The sequence below is a fragment of the Dendropsophus ebraccatus genome, chromosome 13 (genome assembly GCF_027789765.1).
Source record: "Dendropsophus ebraccatus isolate aDenEbr1 chromosome 13, aDenEbr1.pat, whole genome shotgun sequence".
NCBI classification, from domain to species: Eukaryota; Metazoa; Chordata; class Amphibia; order Anura; family Hylidae; genus Dendropsophus; species Dendropsophus ebraccatus.
Window position 1 is genome coordinate 55,249,045 of NC_091466.1, and position 17,644 is coordinate 55,266,688.

A 17,644-nucleotide genomic window follows, 5' to 3' on the forward strand; every position below is an offset into this window, starting at 1 on the left:
TCCTAGCAATATTAAAGCAATATCGGAGAATATCGGAAAAATTAATGTATGGGGCAGTGTACTTTTTTAGTAGGGAACCAATCAGCACAATTGTACTAATATGGTTTCCAGATTCATAGTATAGGGCTACTGTGCAGCTTACCGGAACGCACCAGCCGTAGCTGCAGCAGTAGCTTTAGTAAGGTGAAAAAGGCCTGTTAGTGGCCTCTCTGCCTGTCAATCATCCCTGCACTGCATGCTGACAAGCAGAGAGCGGTGACTATTCACAGGCAGCTCCCTGTCCAAATAACTAGTTGCTGCCCCTCTCCCTTGCACAGCAGAATAAATATTTTTTCTCCTTGCTAAGGGTTCAGATTACGGAATATGCAAGGGCTGGTTCCGCTGTCCGCTGAAAGAATAAACATGTCAGTTCTTTCAGCGGAAGATGGAATCGGCCCGGCCAAAGAATGGCGTCAGTGGAGCTGGCGGATACGGGTACGAGCGATGGAATCCACCTGAACTTATGCACGCAGATTCCACAGTCTGAAGCCACCCTAAAGTTACCTCTGCAGTCGCTGCTGGTACGTGCCGCGAGCTATACAGTAGCCCTATACTATGATTTTGGGTCGAAGGGGTCTTATGGATACATTTGGTGCACTTACTGGGAATGTTTCTGACATACCAACATATAAATGATGTATGAATAGAGGCTTACTTGTTAACATTCTAGAAGGTATGACCACTGTCTTCAAAGTTACTATTTATACCAATAGCGTGTTCCTCAATTCTCTTTCAGAAACTAAGTAGCGTATATGGAGAAGTTAAACCAAACAAGTCTAAACTGTTTCATTCGACTTGGCTTATCTACTGTTCCTCACTTTCAGATTTTATGTTTCCTTATATTTTTGGCTATGTATATGGTCACATTCTCATGAAACATTTTGCTAATAATTGTGGTGAGAAGAAACCAAGCTTTACACAACCCAATGTACTTTTTTCTATGTAATCTCTCCTTCATTGACATCTGCTTCTCCTCCACCATTGTTCCCATACTTATTAATACTATATCCAAGGACAGGAATATATCACTATGGGGCTGTGCCTTTCAAATGTTTTTCTCTTTAGTACTTGGGGCAACAGAGTGTCTTATCCCTTCAGTCATGGTCTATGATAGGTTTGCAGCCATCTGTAGGCCATTATATTATACAGTTATTATGAGTAAGAAGGTTTGTGTTTGTATAGCTTTAGCATCATGGAGTGTGGGCTTTATAAATGCCCTTATACACGTGCCACTCACTTTCCAATTACCCTTTTGCAGGTCTCACCATGTCAACCATTTCTTTTGTGAAGTGCCTCCTTTCTTAAGAATGTCCTGCAAAGATCCTTGGCTTAATGTAGTAGCAATGTACTGTATATAATTATAAAAGTCAGTTGTAGTGACTAATTTGCCGTCACTTGAGACAATTTGAGGAGAATGGAAATTATATACATCATGAAAGCAATTCGACAACAAGTACCATTAAAACATAACTTTAAATATAAATATATATTTAAAAAAATATATATATATACAAACTACAAAATATATAAATGTGATGCACAGACTCTCATTCTCTCCAAATATATGAGATGGATGAGTGTATAGACATGTTGATTCTTTGTTGAAGGTACATATCTAGACTGTGTGGCCATAATCTGATAGTTTGGCCACCCTAGTTGGCCTATCTATCAAAAGATATATACCTAGCTTTATATCATATTTTTATATCACTTTACATACACACGATGGGGGGATTCATCATCCCCATGTGTGGTGTACGTCAGTAAAAAGCTGCAGATTTTTGTGCAAACCAATTTGCAACTTTGTGTCGCTCAAAACTTGGCTACTTGGCTGATGGTGGCAAGGCACGATGGGGGAGTGGTATAACTCACGGCAGCCTTAGTTTTACGGAGCAGGCTGCAGGAGAATTCTCTATCAGTCAATAAGGCCGCAAAGCCACATAGAGACTTCAGATCCAGCAGCAAACGAGACTAGGAGGAGGAGGACCTGACCCCCCGGTAAACAGGCATATTGGATTACAGTATTCCCTGGCCTCCTCTAAAATCAGAGAAAAGGGGTTAGTTAGGGGGCTCACACTTCTTCAGTCAAGATATGGCTTATGAAAAACGGTCATTCGTTGGGGATGATTAGTTGGATAGAATTTTATAAACTATTATTTCATTGTATATGTATATGTCAGTATAGTTTCTATGCTTTTGTTTCCTTTGATAACCCTATTCTTTGTTTGCCTCTTTTATTATATTTAAACTTCATTTTAATAAAGGTGCTCTAATGAACCTATAATCTTAGAAGAATCGTTACCTGGAACTGGTTAACACATAGTGGGTGGTAGTCTTAAATGTAACCTATGTAAGGTGTCCCGGCAGTATAATTCAATGTGTGATGGCAGTCTACTTTGATTAAATTTCGATAAAGGAGTGATGACAGAGGAAGGTCCAGTGTGACCTTGCAAGCTCTAATCCAGAATTTTAGCCCGGGGATTTTGACTTGGATCCTTGACACATGAATAGAAGGATAAATGGGGCCTTGGTATAATTTTTATCCCAAGGTCTGTGGGTTGGGAAGTAACAGTTCTAACCAAAGAGCTTGTCCTGGCATAGGCTGTCTTAAAATACACTTTTATAAAAAAATATATATATATTTTTATATAAAATATTAGCACTCTACATCTCTAAATATTCACATTTTTCCCACATTTTATCCAGCAACATAAATGTAATGGAAGACTTGAATCAAACATCTTATGGAAGATTCGTCCTTCTTGGTCTGACTACTGTCCCATATCTTCAGATCATATTCTTTTTTATATTTCTGCTGATGTATATAATAACACTGTCAGCGAATGTTCTACTCGTCATTGTGGTGACTATAAACTCCAAGCTACAGACGCCCATGTACTTCTTTCTGTGCAATCTCTCTATTATTGACATTTGCTTCTCCTCCACAATTGTCCCCCATATTCTCAGAAATACAATCTCCAAGGACAGAAGTATTTCTCTGTTAGCATGTGCACTTCAAATGTATTTCCATTTGGCGTTGGGAGCCACTGAGTGCGTAATACTTGCCATCATGGCTTATGATAGATTTGTAGCCATTTGTAAACCTTTGCACTATAGAAACATCATGGGCAAGAAATTGTGCTCCTGTTTTGCTGCTGGTTCATGGAGTTTTTGCTTCATGAACTCAGCCCTTCATGTGGTCCTCACCTTCCAACTACCCTACTGTAGATCTCACTATGTCAACCACTTCTTCTGTGAGATGCCTCCATTTTTTCAATTGTCTTGCAAAGACACTTGGCTAAATGAAATAGCAATGTATATCTCAGCCGGAATCATAGCCTCGTGTTCATTCATCCTTACTTTGATTTCATACATCCACATCATCTCCACTATTTTGAAGATCCGTTCCTCACAAGGGAGGAAAAAAGCTTTCTCCACATGTGTCTCCCACCTTACGGTGGTGTTGCTCTATTATGGGACTATTATGATCGTGTATCTCAGACCTCACTCTGAGTACTCTTCTGAGATAGACAAGACCGTATCCATTTTATATACAGTGGTAACTCCTATGTTGAATCCCATCATTTATAGCATGAGGAACAAAGATGTTAAAGGTACCATAGGAATGAAGCTTTTTAAGCAGTCATTGGACCATTAAGATAAATTCTGGTCATTTACTTCTACATTTGCAACTTTAAAATAAAAGCAACCAAAAAGACAGACATTCTTATTTTTACCAAATAATTAATAGACTGCTACAGTACAAGACATTCAGAATGGGAATAGTTCAAAGCAACCACCAACAGGGGCGGATTAAGGGGACCGTGGTGAAGTCTCCCGCTATGTCTTTTCTTTCTCTTCTTACACCTTGGTAAAAGTGTATCACTCCAGTGACACAAAATAGGACAGGAGGCCGCTGTTCCTTACTTCAACCACTAGATGTCACACTTCGTCACAGCACAGCTACAGTTAACACTAGGTTCAGCTACACACACCACTCTCTCTAACTACTTCCCTTTAGTTGTTAGTTAGTGCCTGGTCTTAGGCAGGCGGGACATATGGACAGTCTGTTCCTGCAGCTAGCTACCCAGCCTTCATGGCTAACCAACCTAGCCCTTTTGTGCTGCAGCTAGTTTTGGCCTTAATGACCAGGCTAATTTTTCAAAATCTGACCTGTCTCACTTATAGCTCAGTGATCCTTAATGTATGCTAGGGATTTTCTCAATTTCACAATGAATAGGAGGGAAAAGACTCCCCACAATTTGTAACGCAGGTTCTCCTGAGTACAACGGTACTATGTGGGCATAAACCACTGTATGGCCACACAGCAGGACTCAGAAGGGAAGGAGCGTCCTTTTGCTGGAGCAAAACCGCAGCTAGTATCCTTTATTAGAATATTGCAGAAACGGACGATTACGGGTAATCTGGAGTGGTTACTACCTATCTGGCGTGGTTACGCATAATCTGGGGTAGTTACAGGAAACCTAAAGGTGTTAACGGGCAGTCTAGCATAGATCTAGCATAGTTTCGGGCAATCTAGGGGTGTTTACTGGCTATCTGGGGTAGTGACAGGCAATCTGGGTTGGTTACGGCATTCTGTGGCAATCTGGGGTGGTTTCAGGCAATCTGGCATGGTCACGGGCAGACTGGAGGGGCTATGAGTAATCTGGGGTTGTTACAGGTTATCCGGGGTGGTTATAAGTAATCTGAGGTGGTTACAGGTAAACTGGAGATGTTTATGGACAATCTGGCATGGATACAAGCAATCTGGGGGTGCTTAAAGGCTATCCGGAGGTGATTACGGGCAATTTGGGGGGTTAACTGGCTGTCTGAGGCAAAAACAAGGTCTGCACAATCTAAATAGGTGGTGCTACACTACATACCAATAAAAATTTTAAACAATACAAGATGAAAAGGGGGTATGTAAAATTGTGAAGCACACCAAAACCACGATATAGCAAAAATACTAAAATTCTTTATTAATACAATAAATAAATAAAATTCTGAATCCCTTCACCCATATTAAAAACACTTAAAAAATACCCATCAAGGGAACCGGAAAATAAAAGGGTTCCTAAGGACTCTCAAACACAATACATGCTCACTCCTGTGATAAGTACTATATATGACAAAATATAAAACACCAGGTGCACCAGGAAAAAGTGCTGTGTGAAATTACCAACCAAGATGTAAAAACCTTAGGACCCAGGTTATGGAGATAGAGGATCATTCAGGAAGCCAATGGGTATATGGGAGATAAGAATCATGTCCATTTCGGAGGCCGCAAGCAAGAAAGGAAGTGAGTATCCAGTGAAAAAGCTAGACTAAAAGGATAATTAAAAAAAAAAAAAAGGATAAAAAAAAATGAAAAACGAAAAAGTGAAGTGAAGATGAGCTAAAGATGGAAGATGAGAAAAAAATGGAGGAGAAGAGTAAAAGAAGGTGACATTGTGTATGTAAGAGACTAGGAAAAGCCTAGTCATGTAAGGTGTCAAGAAAAGCCCACCATTAAAAATGCAAACACAACACCCATAAATAACAACAATACACTTACTTATAAAATCCTGTATATAGAAGCTACCCATTCATACCACCAGGAGCAACACTCCGCAATCTGTAGATCTATCTTGATTCCCTGTGTAAAAGAGAATTTCTTATGTCGCAACCCCTCATCCCCAGCGACACTTTTTCTAGGCCAACCACATGTAGACTCTCAACACTGATAGTCCCAGAAATGCAAAGCCACTGACGTTAAGTCCGGAGTAGGGATGAGCAAACGTTTGAAAAGTTTGGTTCGGTTCGATCCGGCGAACTTTCGTGAAGTTCGGATTCGTACGAACCGAACCTAAAACGAACCTTGCTATAACGGCTGAATAATTGCAGCTACAATAGTGGGAGTCTGATAGGGTATAGTGTCATTTAGTTGCAGTTGCTATTACATTGAAAAAAGTAGAAAAAAATCAAAGTGCAAAAATAATGGGAAAAAAAGTAAATAAATAATAATAATAATAATAATAATAATAAAATATAGTGAATTAAAGTGCAAAAATAGGGGGGGGGGAAATATTGGGAAAAAAAAGTTGAGGAGGAGGAAGCGGCAGCACTTGATTGCACCCAGGCCAGTATTGTTGAGAAGAGACAAGTTGAGGAGCAGGAGGAGGAGGCAGCACTTGATTGCACCCAGGCCAGTATTGTTAAGAAGAGAGAAGTTGAACAGCAGGAGGAGGCAGCAGTTGATTGCTCTCAGGCCAGTATTGTTGAGAAGAGACAAGTTGAGGAGCAGGAGGAGGCATCACTTGATTGCACCCAGGCCAGTATTGTTAAAAACAGACAAGTTGAGGAGCAGGAGAGGGCAGCACTTGATTGCACCCAGGACAGTATTGTTGAGAACAGACAAGTTGAGCAGCAGGAGGAGGCAGCAGTTCTTTGCTCTCAGGCCAGTATTGTTGAGAACAGACAAGTTGAGGAGCAGGAGGAGGCAGCACTTGATTGCACCCAGGACAGTATTGTTGAGAACAGACAAGTTGAGCAGCAGGAGGAGGCAGCAGTTCTTTGCTCTCAGGCCAGTATTGTTGAGAAAAGACAAGTTGAGGAGGAGTTAGCACTTGATTGCACCCAGGACAGTATTGTTGAGAACAGACAAGTTGAGCAGCAGGAGGAGGCAGCAGTTCTTTGCTCTCAGGCCAGTATTGTTGAGAACAGACAAGTTGAGGAGCAGGAGGAGGCAGCACTTGATTGCACCAAGGCCAGTATTGTTGAGAACAGACAAGTTGAGGAGCAGAAGGAGACAGCACTTGATTGCACCCAGGCCAGGATTGTTGAGAAGAGACAAGTTGAGGAGGCAGCTTCAGCAGCTCTTGATTGAACCCAGTATGTTTCCAAATAGACAATTGACTGTGGGGGCATTAGTAGGAGTAGTATTCTTTTTGACCCAGAAGGGCCTAGTACAGAGAACTGAAGAGAAAGAATATACACGATAGTAAAAATCATTTTTTATACATGACAAAATGTTGATGTAGAGTTCAGCACAGGACAGTCAACGTTTTTTAAAAAAAACCTCTAACATTACAGCTAGTCTAGTAGGATACGGACACGGTTAAATAGACAGATAACCTCACCCACAGAATCCATGAGGTGAAGAAAGGACATTTAAAAAGGCACGGATTCAAGAAGGCTTCACCCCAGTTCCATTATCCAAAAATGGACACCTCACTGGCACTTACTTTACAAATTGACGCAACTACTCTGGTGTCAAACCTGTTGAATCTGGGCCTATGGCTGTTAGAGAGACATTATATATATATATAGATACACCAGTTTGATGTCCTAACCGAGTGTAGCGCCCAACCCAATGAATGTATGCTTTTGTGTTTTTTTTAGTGCTGTCACCAGCTGGCTTAAAGGATAAGTCCGGGCAAATTATACGTTTCTGGGTCAAGTAAGGGCACAGAAAGTTATATATTGCCTGGACTTATCTTTTAAAGTGGGTAGGGGAAAAACCCCTGATGGGGTATGGGAGTGACCTCCCACCCTCGCTTTTGTCACTCCCAAAAAACCTCACCCTATGGGTACCTTCATATGTGGCTGCGGGTTTGCTGAGTAAAATCCACAGGGCATTTTTATATCGTTCACCAAACCACGTTCAGTACTGTGGTGCCATCCGGACATACACAGTTCTGCGCTGCACTAGGTATTTGCGTCATGCCCCATAGTACTGAAGGTGGCATAAAATCAGCCAAAGATGCGCTGTGGATTTTAGGCAGCAGAAAACCCCAAAAAAGCCTCCCATTGTAAAGGCACCCGTAAATAAGGCAAGTTAACCAGCCTTTCAGCAATTGTTTGTTGCTGTAACTAACTGTGGAGGTTTTTTATATCACAGTTGAAGGACAGCAGCCTCCGTGATATATACCCCATAGACAGCCTTATTCTACGCGTGACTGCATGAGAGGCGTAAAATAATTTGCACAGAGAAGAACCCCATCAGGATTTGCGGTGTGAGATTTTACTACTCTCATGATATCGACAAAAAATACCTCAAGAACAGTTAGTACCCGCTCACAAAACGGTAAGTATTGTTCCTTGGCACGGGTGCCAGGGATAGAACCCTACGGCTACAGTTCACAAAAGGTGAAATCCCCACTTTGTGAAGCATAGTCGTGGGGATTATTTTAGGGATGGTACTGTTCTTGGGGTATGGGTTGGACGGTGCACTGGTGTGAGGCATTAAGCTGGTGTGGAGATGTTAAATGGCCAACACACCATGGGCATTAAATTTGGAGATGGGGATCTGTTTATTCAAAAATATCCGAATTTTTAAGGTGATTTTTTTATTTATTTGGGGTCTAAGGGGGGAACATTACTTACGGATTACGGATTTTTACGTTGGGCACATATTTAAGATATTAAGGACAGTTTCTTGGACACACGGATTGCCATGCAAGGCGGGTGACTGATGACTTAGTCATTCACATCAGGCAGGGGGGTGGTATAATCTGATGTATTCCAGGCACGATTAATCTTCACAAAAGTCAGCATCTCAACACTGTGGCAAGAGGGCCTCGTTCTTTGCGGTGTTACAATGTTATCCGCCACACTGAACACCCTCTCTGATGCCACACTACTGGCTGGGCAGTACAGCAGAGCCAAAGAAAACTCTGCCAGTTGAGGCCAAATGTCCAGTTTCTCTGCCCAGTACTGCACAGGGTCGGTGACACTTTGGGGCAGGGTACAATCCAGATAGGCAGTGACCTGCTGGGTGAGCTCATGCTGGTCCACGCCATGAGTCCGGTGTTGTGTCCCCTCTTCAGCAGCTGGCTGCATGAAATCGCTCAAGGATTGTAGGCTGTAGCGACTTCTCACACCTCCACAAGTTGTGGTGGTGGGAGTGGAGCGGGCTGGTTCTCCCCCGAGAGGATGTTGTCGGGGAACCTGGCTGGTCTCGCAGGTAAGTTCAGACCAACTGACTGGTGAGTAGGTCCCAGTAGTACACCAGTTTTGCCTCCCTCTGTGATGGCTGAAAAAAATCAGCCATTTTGCGGCGGAAGCGAGGGACCACCAGGGTGGCCAGCCAGTATTGGTCCCTCTGGCAAATGTCCACATTCCGGCTGTCATTCCGGAGACACTCCCGCAGACACCTTGCCACTTGCACCAAGGACAATGAGCGCCTCTCCTCTCCACTGTCCTCGGTATAGTTTCAGGGTCTGCTGGGGTCTTCCTCCTCTTCTTCTACCACCTCATCCTTCATCTCCTCCTGTGATTGAGAGGCAGAGAAGCCAGGTGGCGGTGTGTGAAATGGCTGGGCGTAGACATCTTCCTCCTTCTCATCCTCCATCTGCACTTCATCCAGCTCTGGGCTCAAGGCGATGTTCAGCCTTGGATGCTGGCCTGGGAATCCTCGCTGATGATGTTGTTCAGCGCACTTTCCAGAAAATGGAGGATTGGGATGATGTCATTGATCCCATAGTCCTGCCTGCTCACAAAGAGAGTCACATCCTCAAAAGGGATCAACAATTGGCAGACTTCCCGCATTAACTGCCAGTGTGTGACTTGGAAGTCGTAGTGTGGCGTGAAGCTGCCTGATTGCCCCATGAGGTAGTCTGTAACGGCTGACCTTTGATCGTACAGGCGGTCGAGCATATGGAGGGCAGAATTCAAGTGTGTTGGCACGTCACAGATTAGCCGATGTTGGGGCATACTGCGCTGTCTCTGGATTCTGAGCAGGGTGTTCCTTGCAGTGTAGGAGTGGCCGAAATGTTTGCACACTCTGCTTGTTATCCTCATAAGGTCTTGTAGTGCAGGAAATGATCGAAGAAACCATGTGGTTTATCACTTGTGCCATACAAGGTGTATGAGTCAGCCCTCCCCGTTGCACTGCAGAAACAATGTTCCTCCCATTGTCCGCTACAACACTTCCCACCGTTAGTCGATGTGGGGACAGCCATTGATCTATCTCCTCCCTGATGGTCCGTAGGAGCTCCTGCCCACTGTGGCTCCGTTCACCCAGGCTCACCAAATGGAGGACAGCCTGAGAACGCTGGGCCTGACATTGGTAGTAAGACACCAAGGCAGGTAGGACAGTGGTGGTTGAGGCAGAACTTGTGCTCCCCGATGCTGGCCTCCTGGAGGTGACAGTGGCAAAAATGGGTCAACTTCCTGATGGTCTCCTGGGAGGATGTTGACCCAATGGGGAGTAGCGGACATGTACTGGCCTTGCCCATAATTAAAGGACCAGACATCAGCACTCAGGTGCACGGTTTTGAACACCGAGAGACCCAAAGAGTCGCCAACCTTTTTCTTCACGTAATTGTGCAGTGATGGGACAGCTTTGCCAGAGATGGGTGCGCACATGCCATGAAATCCCTGAAAGGCTGGGATTCCACAAAGTTGAACGACAGGAACTGAAGCACCAGCAGCTTAACCAGGTGTCCGGTCTGTTTCTGGGCCATGGAATGGCTGCTGGAGTACACCTGACGTTTAGCCATGGACTCGGTCAGGGATTGCTGCCTCATTAGGGGTGTAGATGGCAGTGACATTGTGCTGCTGCTGGCACCTGAGGCTGACGAGGCCTGAGTTCTACTGAGAGGATGCTGCATGATGGGATCTGCAGTGTATGGTGCATCCTGACAGGAGGTGGTATTGGGGTCACGGTTCTTCCAGGCCTGTTGGTGTTGCCTTTCCATATGCTTTCGCATTGATGTTGTCTCAAGATTATCACCCCTACTATGACTGACCCTCTCATTGCACAGCAGGCGCAGAGGGATGTTCTTATCTGTCCCCAGAAGGAAGAACTGCCAGATGACAGAGGACCGTGGTTTGCTGACAGCCACGGGGTGTCTTGCCACTGTTGCCTGAGGGTGCCCTCTCAGGACCAAGGCTTTGAGGTAATGAACTCTGCCTGGTAGTTTGTCTTCTACCTCTCCCTCTTGTGCCTTGGTTCCTTGCAGCAGTGGGATGTTGCTGCGTAGGTAGCACCTCTATTTACTCCCCTGATGATGCCGAGGATAATGCAGTTTGAGGGCACCACGTCCGATCAGCGACATAATCATCACCACTGCTACTTTCCTCCCGTGGCTGGGACAGGATATCAGGTGTGGCACTGGATGCCCCTCCCTGGCTCTGTTGACTGCTTACAGCCAACACCTCCTCTGGAGTCTCAGCACGTTCCACCCGCTGACTTTTGGGGACTTCCTCCTCATCATCACTAAAAAGCTAAAAGAAAGAGAGCAAAAAAACACAGGCACCGGCGCCTTGTGTAACACCTTAGGATAAATGGGATAGTGGGTAGGGAGATGTTGCACTCACCTAAGAGCCACTTGGGCTTGATGCGTATCACCCAAAGAGGGTTAAGAAGTGTAGAAATGTCCAGATCCCGGTAGCTGCTAAGCTAGACGTACCAACGGACGGGATGCTCCCACCGGGGGCCCGTATAGGAATGATGCAGAGAAAGTGATAAAAAACACAGGTACAGTGACTCCAGCGCTGCTACCGTAGGACCATCACAGGATTCCGATAGTTAAGATCATAGAGGATTTATTTACAAAACAAAGCATGAGGTTAACATGTTTTGGGAAAAAGCTATCCCTTCCTCAGAACCAGTATGCATACTGGTTCTGAGGAAGGGATAGCTTTTTCCCGAAACATGTTAACCTCATGCTTTGTTTTGTAAATAAATCCTCTATGATCTTAACTATCGGAATCCTGTGATGGTCCTACTGTAGCAGCGCTGGAGTCACTGTACCTGTGTTTTTTATCACTTTCTCTGCATCATCACTAAAAAGCGGTAGAGACCCCAAGGGCAGATCAAGGTTTGCCAAGATTTCCCTGGCAGAAGGTGCCCCAAAGGTGAGTGGCATAGTAATAACAAGGGATGGGGTAGAGGACTCTCGCTGACCGTCCCATGTAAGGGTGGTGTCGGATGATCCACCCGATAGTTGACTCCTCGTTTTGGGAGCTATAAGCGGTGGAACTTAAGGATTGGGTAAGCCAATCTAGAACCGTTGGCTGTGTGGTTCTTACATGACCAGTGGGCATCAGGGGTAGCTGCACCCTGCTGCCATGCCTGTTACCCCGGCTGCCACGGGACCTGGTGCTGCCACTTCTCCTACCCTCACTGTCTGCTGTTACAGTCCTTGACTGGGAAGTGCTGGAGGTAGGATGCTTGGACATATTTCTTTGGTTGGGGGAAAATGAAATGAGAATTAAAAAAAAAAAAGCTTATAAGTGAGTTATTGGCCGGAAGGCACACAGTTTCAATGAGTGATGTGGGTTGACGGCACCCAGCAAAGCAGAAATGGACTGTTTTTGTGGGGCACTGACTTAGCGTCACACTCTATGGAGGGCTTCAACAATTTTTTCTGCTATAGGTTAGTTCACCTACAAAAGCTTATGAGAAACAAACTTTTTTAACCCCTTCAAGACCAAGCCAATTTGCACCTAAAAGACCAGGGTCATTTTTCAAAATCTGACCTGTCTCACTTTATGCGCTTATAGCTCAGTGATGCTTTAACGTATGCTAGCAATTCTGAGATTGTTTTTTCGTCACATATGGCACTTTATATTAGTGGCAAAATTTGGTCACTACTTTGTGTGTTTTTTGTGAAAAACATCAAAATATCATGAAAAATTTAAAAAATTAGCATTTTATGAACTTTGAAATTCTCTGCTTCTAAAAAAAGAAAGTTGTATTACATAAATTAGTTACTAAGTCACATTACCAATATGTCCTCTTTATTCTGGCTTCATTTCATAAACATATTTTACTTTTTTAGGGTGTTACGGGGGTTAGAAATGTATCAGCAAATTACCACATTTTCGTGAAAGTTTCCAAAACTGATTTTTTTAGGGACCAGTTCTTATTTTAAGTTGATTTAGGAGGTTTGTATACTGGAAACCCCCATAAGTGACCCCATTTTGGAAACTAGACACCTTAAAGAATTAATCTAGGGGTATAATGAGCATTTTAACCCTACAGGGGCTGGAGGAAAGTATTCACCATTAGGCCGTAAAAAAATGAAAAATTAAAATTTTCCAATAATATATACATTTAGATTAAAGTTTCTCATTTTCAAAAGGAACATGAGAGAAAAAGCACCCCAAAATTTGTAACACATGTTCTCTTGAGTACTACGGTACCCCATATGTGGGCGTAAACCACTGCATGGGCACACAGCGGGGCTCAGAAGGGAAGGAGCGCCAATTAGCTTTTCCATTGCAGATTTTGCTGAAGAAGTTTCCGAGCACCAGGTGCATTTGCAGTGCCCCTGTAGTGTCAGCAGAGAGAAAAAACCCCATAAGTCACCCCATTTTGGAAAGTACACCCCTCAAAGAATTCATCTTGGGGTAGGATGAGCAATTTGACCCCACAGGTGTTAGAGGAAAGTATTCAAATTTAGACAGTAAAAATGAAAAATTAAAATTTTTTCAAATAATATGTTCCTTTAGTTTGAAATTTTTCAATTTCACGAGGAACAAGAGAAAAAAAAAGTACCCCAAAATTTGTAACGCAGGTTCTCATGAGTATAACGGTACCTCATATGTGAGCATAAACCACTGCATGGGCACACAGCGGTGCTCAGAAGGGAAGGAGCGCCAATTAGCTTTTTCAATGCAGATTTTGCTGAAGAAGTTTCTGAGCGTCAGGTGTGTTTGCAGAGCCCCTGTAGTGCCAGCGGAGTAAAATCTCGCCATAAGTCACCCCATTTTGGAAAGTGCACCCCTCAAAGAATTCATTTTGGGGTGTGGTGAGCATTTTGATCCCACAGGTATTAGAGGAAAGTATTCAAAAGTAGACAGTAAAAATGAAAAACTCGAATTTTTCCAATAATATGTTCCTTTAGTTTGAAATTTCTCAATTTCACGAGGAACAAGAGAAAAAAAGTACCCCAAAATTTGTAACGCAGGTTCTCCTGAGTAAAAAGGTACCTCATATGTCGGTATAAACCACTGTATAGGCACACATCAGGGCTCAGAAGGGAAGGAGCGCCAATTAGCTTTTTCAATGCAGATTTTGCTGAAGAAGTTTCTGAGCGCCAGGTGGGTTTGCAGTGCCCCTGTAGTGCCAGCGGAGTAAAATCTCACCATAAGTCACCCCATTTTGGAAAGTGCACCCCTCAAAGAATTCATCTTGGTGTGTGGTGAGCATTTTGACCCCACAGGTATTAGAGGAAAGTATTCAAAAGTAGACAGTAAAAATGAAAAACTCGAATTTTTCCAATAATATGTTCCTTTAGTTTGAAATTTCTCAATTTCACGAGGAACAGGAGAGAAAATTCACCCCAAAATCTGTAACGCAGGGTCTCCTGAGTAGAACGGTACCCCATATGTGGGCATAAACCACTGTATGGGCACACAGCAGGGTTCAGAAGGGAAGGAGCGCCAATTAGCATTTTCTCTGCAGATTTTTCTGAAGAAGTTTCTGAGCACCAGGTGCGTTTGCAGAGCCCCTGTAGTGTCTACAGAATAGAATCCCCCCAAAAGTCACCCCATTTCGGAAAGTACACCCCTCAAAGAATTCATCTTGGGGTAGGATGAGCATTTTGGCCCCACAGGTATTAGAGGAAAGTATTCAAAATTGGCCAGTAAAAATGAAAAACTTGAATTTTTCCAATAATATGTTGGTTTAGTTTGAAATTTCTAAATTTCACAAGGAACAGGAGAAAAAATCTACCCCAAAATCTGTAACGCAGGTTCTCCTGAGTACAACGGTACCCCATATGTGGGCATAAACCACTGTATGGGCACACAGCAGGGCACAGCAGGGCTCAGAAGGGAAGGAGCGCCAATTTGCTGGAGCAAAACAGTAGCTAGTAATAGTTATTAGAATAGCGCAGTTACTAAAATACAATAAAAAAACTTAGATTACAGGTAATGCAGGGTGGTTCCGTGTAATCTAGAGGTGGTTACGGGCAGTCTGAGGTGGTTACGGGCAGTCTGAGGTGGTTACGGGCAGTCTGGGGTGGTTACGGGCAGTCTGGGGTGGTTACGGGCAGTCTGGGGTGGTTACGGGTAATCTGGGGTGGTTACGGATAATCTGGGGTGGATACGGTCAACATGGGGTGGTCACAGGCAACCTGCTGTGGTTACGGCAACCTGGGGTGGTTACAGGCAACCTGGTGTGGTTAGAGGCAACCTGGTGTGGTTAGAGGCAACCTGGGGTGGTTATGGGCAACGTGGGGTGAATACGGACAACCTGCTGTGGTTACAGACAATCTGGTATGGTTACAGGCAACCTGCTGTGGTTACAGACAATCTGGGGTGGTTGCGGACAATCTGTGGTGGTTACAGGCAACCTGCTGTGGTTACGGATAAACTAAAGTGCTAATAGGTAATCTGAGGTGGGTACCTGTAATCTGGCGTGGTTACGGGCAATCTGGAGGGGGTCACTGGCAATTTGGGGTGGTTAGAGGCAAGGTGCAGTGTTCAGAGGCAAGGTGCGGTGGTCAGATGCAAGGTGCGGTGGTCATAGGCGACGTGCGGTGGTCAGAGGCAAGGTGCGGTGGTCATAGGCGACGTGCGGTGGTCAGAGGCGACGTGCGGTGGTCAGAGGCGACATGCGGTGGTCAGAGGCGACGTGCGGTGGTCATAGGCAAGGTGCGGTGGTCAGAGGCAACCTGCGGTGGTTGCGTGCAATCTGGGGGGTTACATGTAATCTGGCATGATTACGGGCAATCTGGGGTGGTTATGCCCAACCTGCGGTGGTTAGGGGCAACCTGGAGGGGTTACAGACAATCTAGAATTGTTGCGGATAGAGTGAAGTGCTTATAGCTAATCTGGGGTGGTTACATGTAATTTGGGGTGGTTACAGGCAATCTGGGGTGATTACGGACAATCTGGAGGGGGTCACTGGCAACGTGTGATGGTTACGGGCAACGTGCGGTGGTTACGGGCAACGTGCGGTGGTTACGGGTAATCTGGGGGGTTACGTGCAATCTGACGTGATTACGGACAACCTGGGGTGGTTACGGGCAACGTGCGGTGGTTACGGGCAACCTGCGGTGGTTACGGGTAATCTAAATTAGTCTCTGTCACTTTAAATTTTAAGAGCTTGGCTGGTTGTGGAGCGCATGTGCACTTCATAACCAGCCAGGACGCCGAGGAGGAAGGAGCTCCGTGGATCCGGTGAGTATATGGGGAAGGGGGGGTGACTGGGGGACGGGGGTGACAGGGGGGGTGGGGGGCGACTTGGGGGGTGGGGGGACATCACTTTTTATCCCCTGTCACCAATCATTCATGGTGACAGGGGATAAAAAGTGCCAGGAGCACATGGTACAAGCGATCAGCGGTATATAGTATATACCGCTGATCGCTTGTACCGGGACCCCACAGGGGGGGTCCCGATGACTGCCCCATGCTCTCCGCTACCTCCGGTAGCGGAGAGCATGGGGCTTTCATTCATTTTTCTTTTTTGATCACTGTGAACAGACATTAGTCTGTTCACAGTGATCGCGGCGGCCATCTTGGATCCGATGGCCGCCGCGGGAGGGGGGGTTAGTGACTGGGGCACTAGGGGGCTGATCTGGGGTCTGATTTTTACTTATTTCATCTCCCCCGACCGTGGATTCACGGTGGGGGGAGATGAAATACAGCGGCGGCACCGGCCCATTAGTGACCGCCGTTCCGGCGGTCACTAAGGGGTTAATGGGGGTCAGCTGCGGAATCGCAGCTGATCCTCATTATCTCCGGTGCTGTACACAGATGAGAGCGGGATCGCTGCAGGGTTCTCATCACAAAGCCCCGTCAAAGCCGGAACGTATATGTACATTCCTACTGCACGGGGCATGTGCAAAAGGAACGTATATATACAGATGGCTGACGTGAAGGGGTTAATTTACTTTTTAAAAATATTTTGTATTTATTTTTTTATAACTTTAAAAAAAAAAAAATTTCTGGTGGCTAAACGGGGTTGACGGCACCCAGCAAAGCAGAAATGGACAGGTTTTGTGGGGCGCTGACTTAGCGTCACACTCTATGGAGGGCTTTAATATGTTTTGCTGCTATAGGTTACTTCCCCTATAACAGCTTATGAGAAACAAACTTTTTTTTTTTCTTTTTTTTTTTGCGGCTAAACGGGGTTGACTGCACCCAGGAAAGCAGAAATGGACAGGTTTTGTGGATCGCTGACTTAGTGTCACACTCTATGGAGGGCTTCAATAAGTTTTGCTGCTATAGGTTACTTCACCTATAACAGCTTATGACAAACAAACTTTTTTGGTTGCAGCTAAACGGGGTTGATGACACCTAGCAAAGTAGAAATGGACAGGTTTTGTGGGGCACTGACTTAGCGTCAGGGCCGGCCTTAGAGGTGTGCGAGCAGTGTGGCTGCACAGGGCGCTGTGCACTCCCAGCAGGAAGGGGGCGCCACCTGCTTCCCCCTGAGGCCATATGAGTGTCAGCAAGGAGAAACCTTCTCTCCCCCAAACATGTGACTGCAGCCTGGCCCCCTCCCCCGCCCCCCAACAGCGTCTCCTGGCTCACAGATGCCCCTTCTCCCTCCGGACGGAGACATCAGCAATGTGAACCTCCACTCTACCTCCTCCACCTCCTCCTCATGGGCAGAGACATCGTCCACTGATCCTTCTGTGTGAGTATATGTATGTATCTGTCTGTG

General features: G+C 45.1%; 1 protein-coding gene across 1 annotated transcript; it reads left to right on the forward strand.

The window, feature by feature from the left end:
* The first annotated feature begins 2,758 nt into the window (after positions 1-2,758).
* On the forward strand, positions 2,759-3,697 carry LOC138770574 (olfactory receptor 5AR1-like). Its single transcript, XM_069949678.1, has one exon. The coding sequence runs from the start codon at positions 2,759-2,761 to the stop codon at positions 3,695-3,697; it is 939 nt and encodes a 312-aa protein (XP_069805779.1).
* Positions 3,698-17,644: the final 13,947 nt, after the last annotated feature.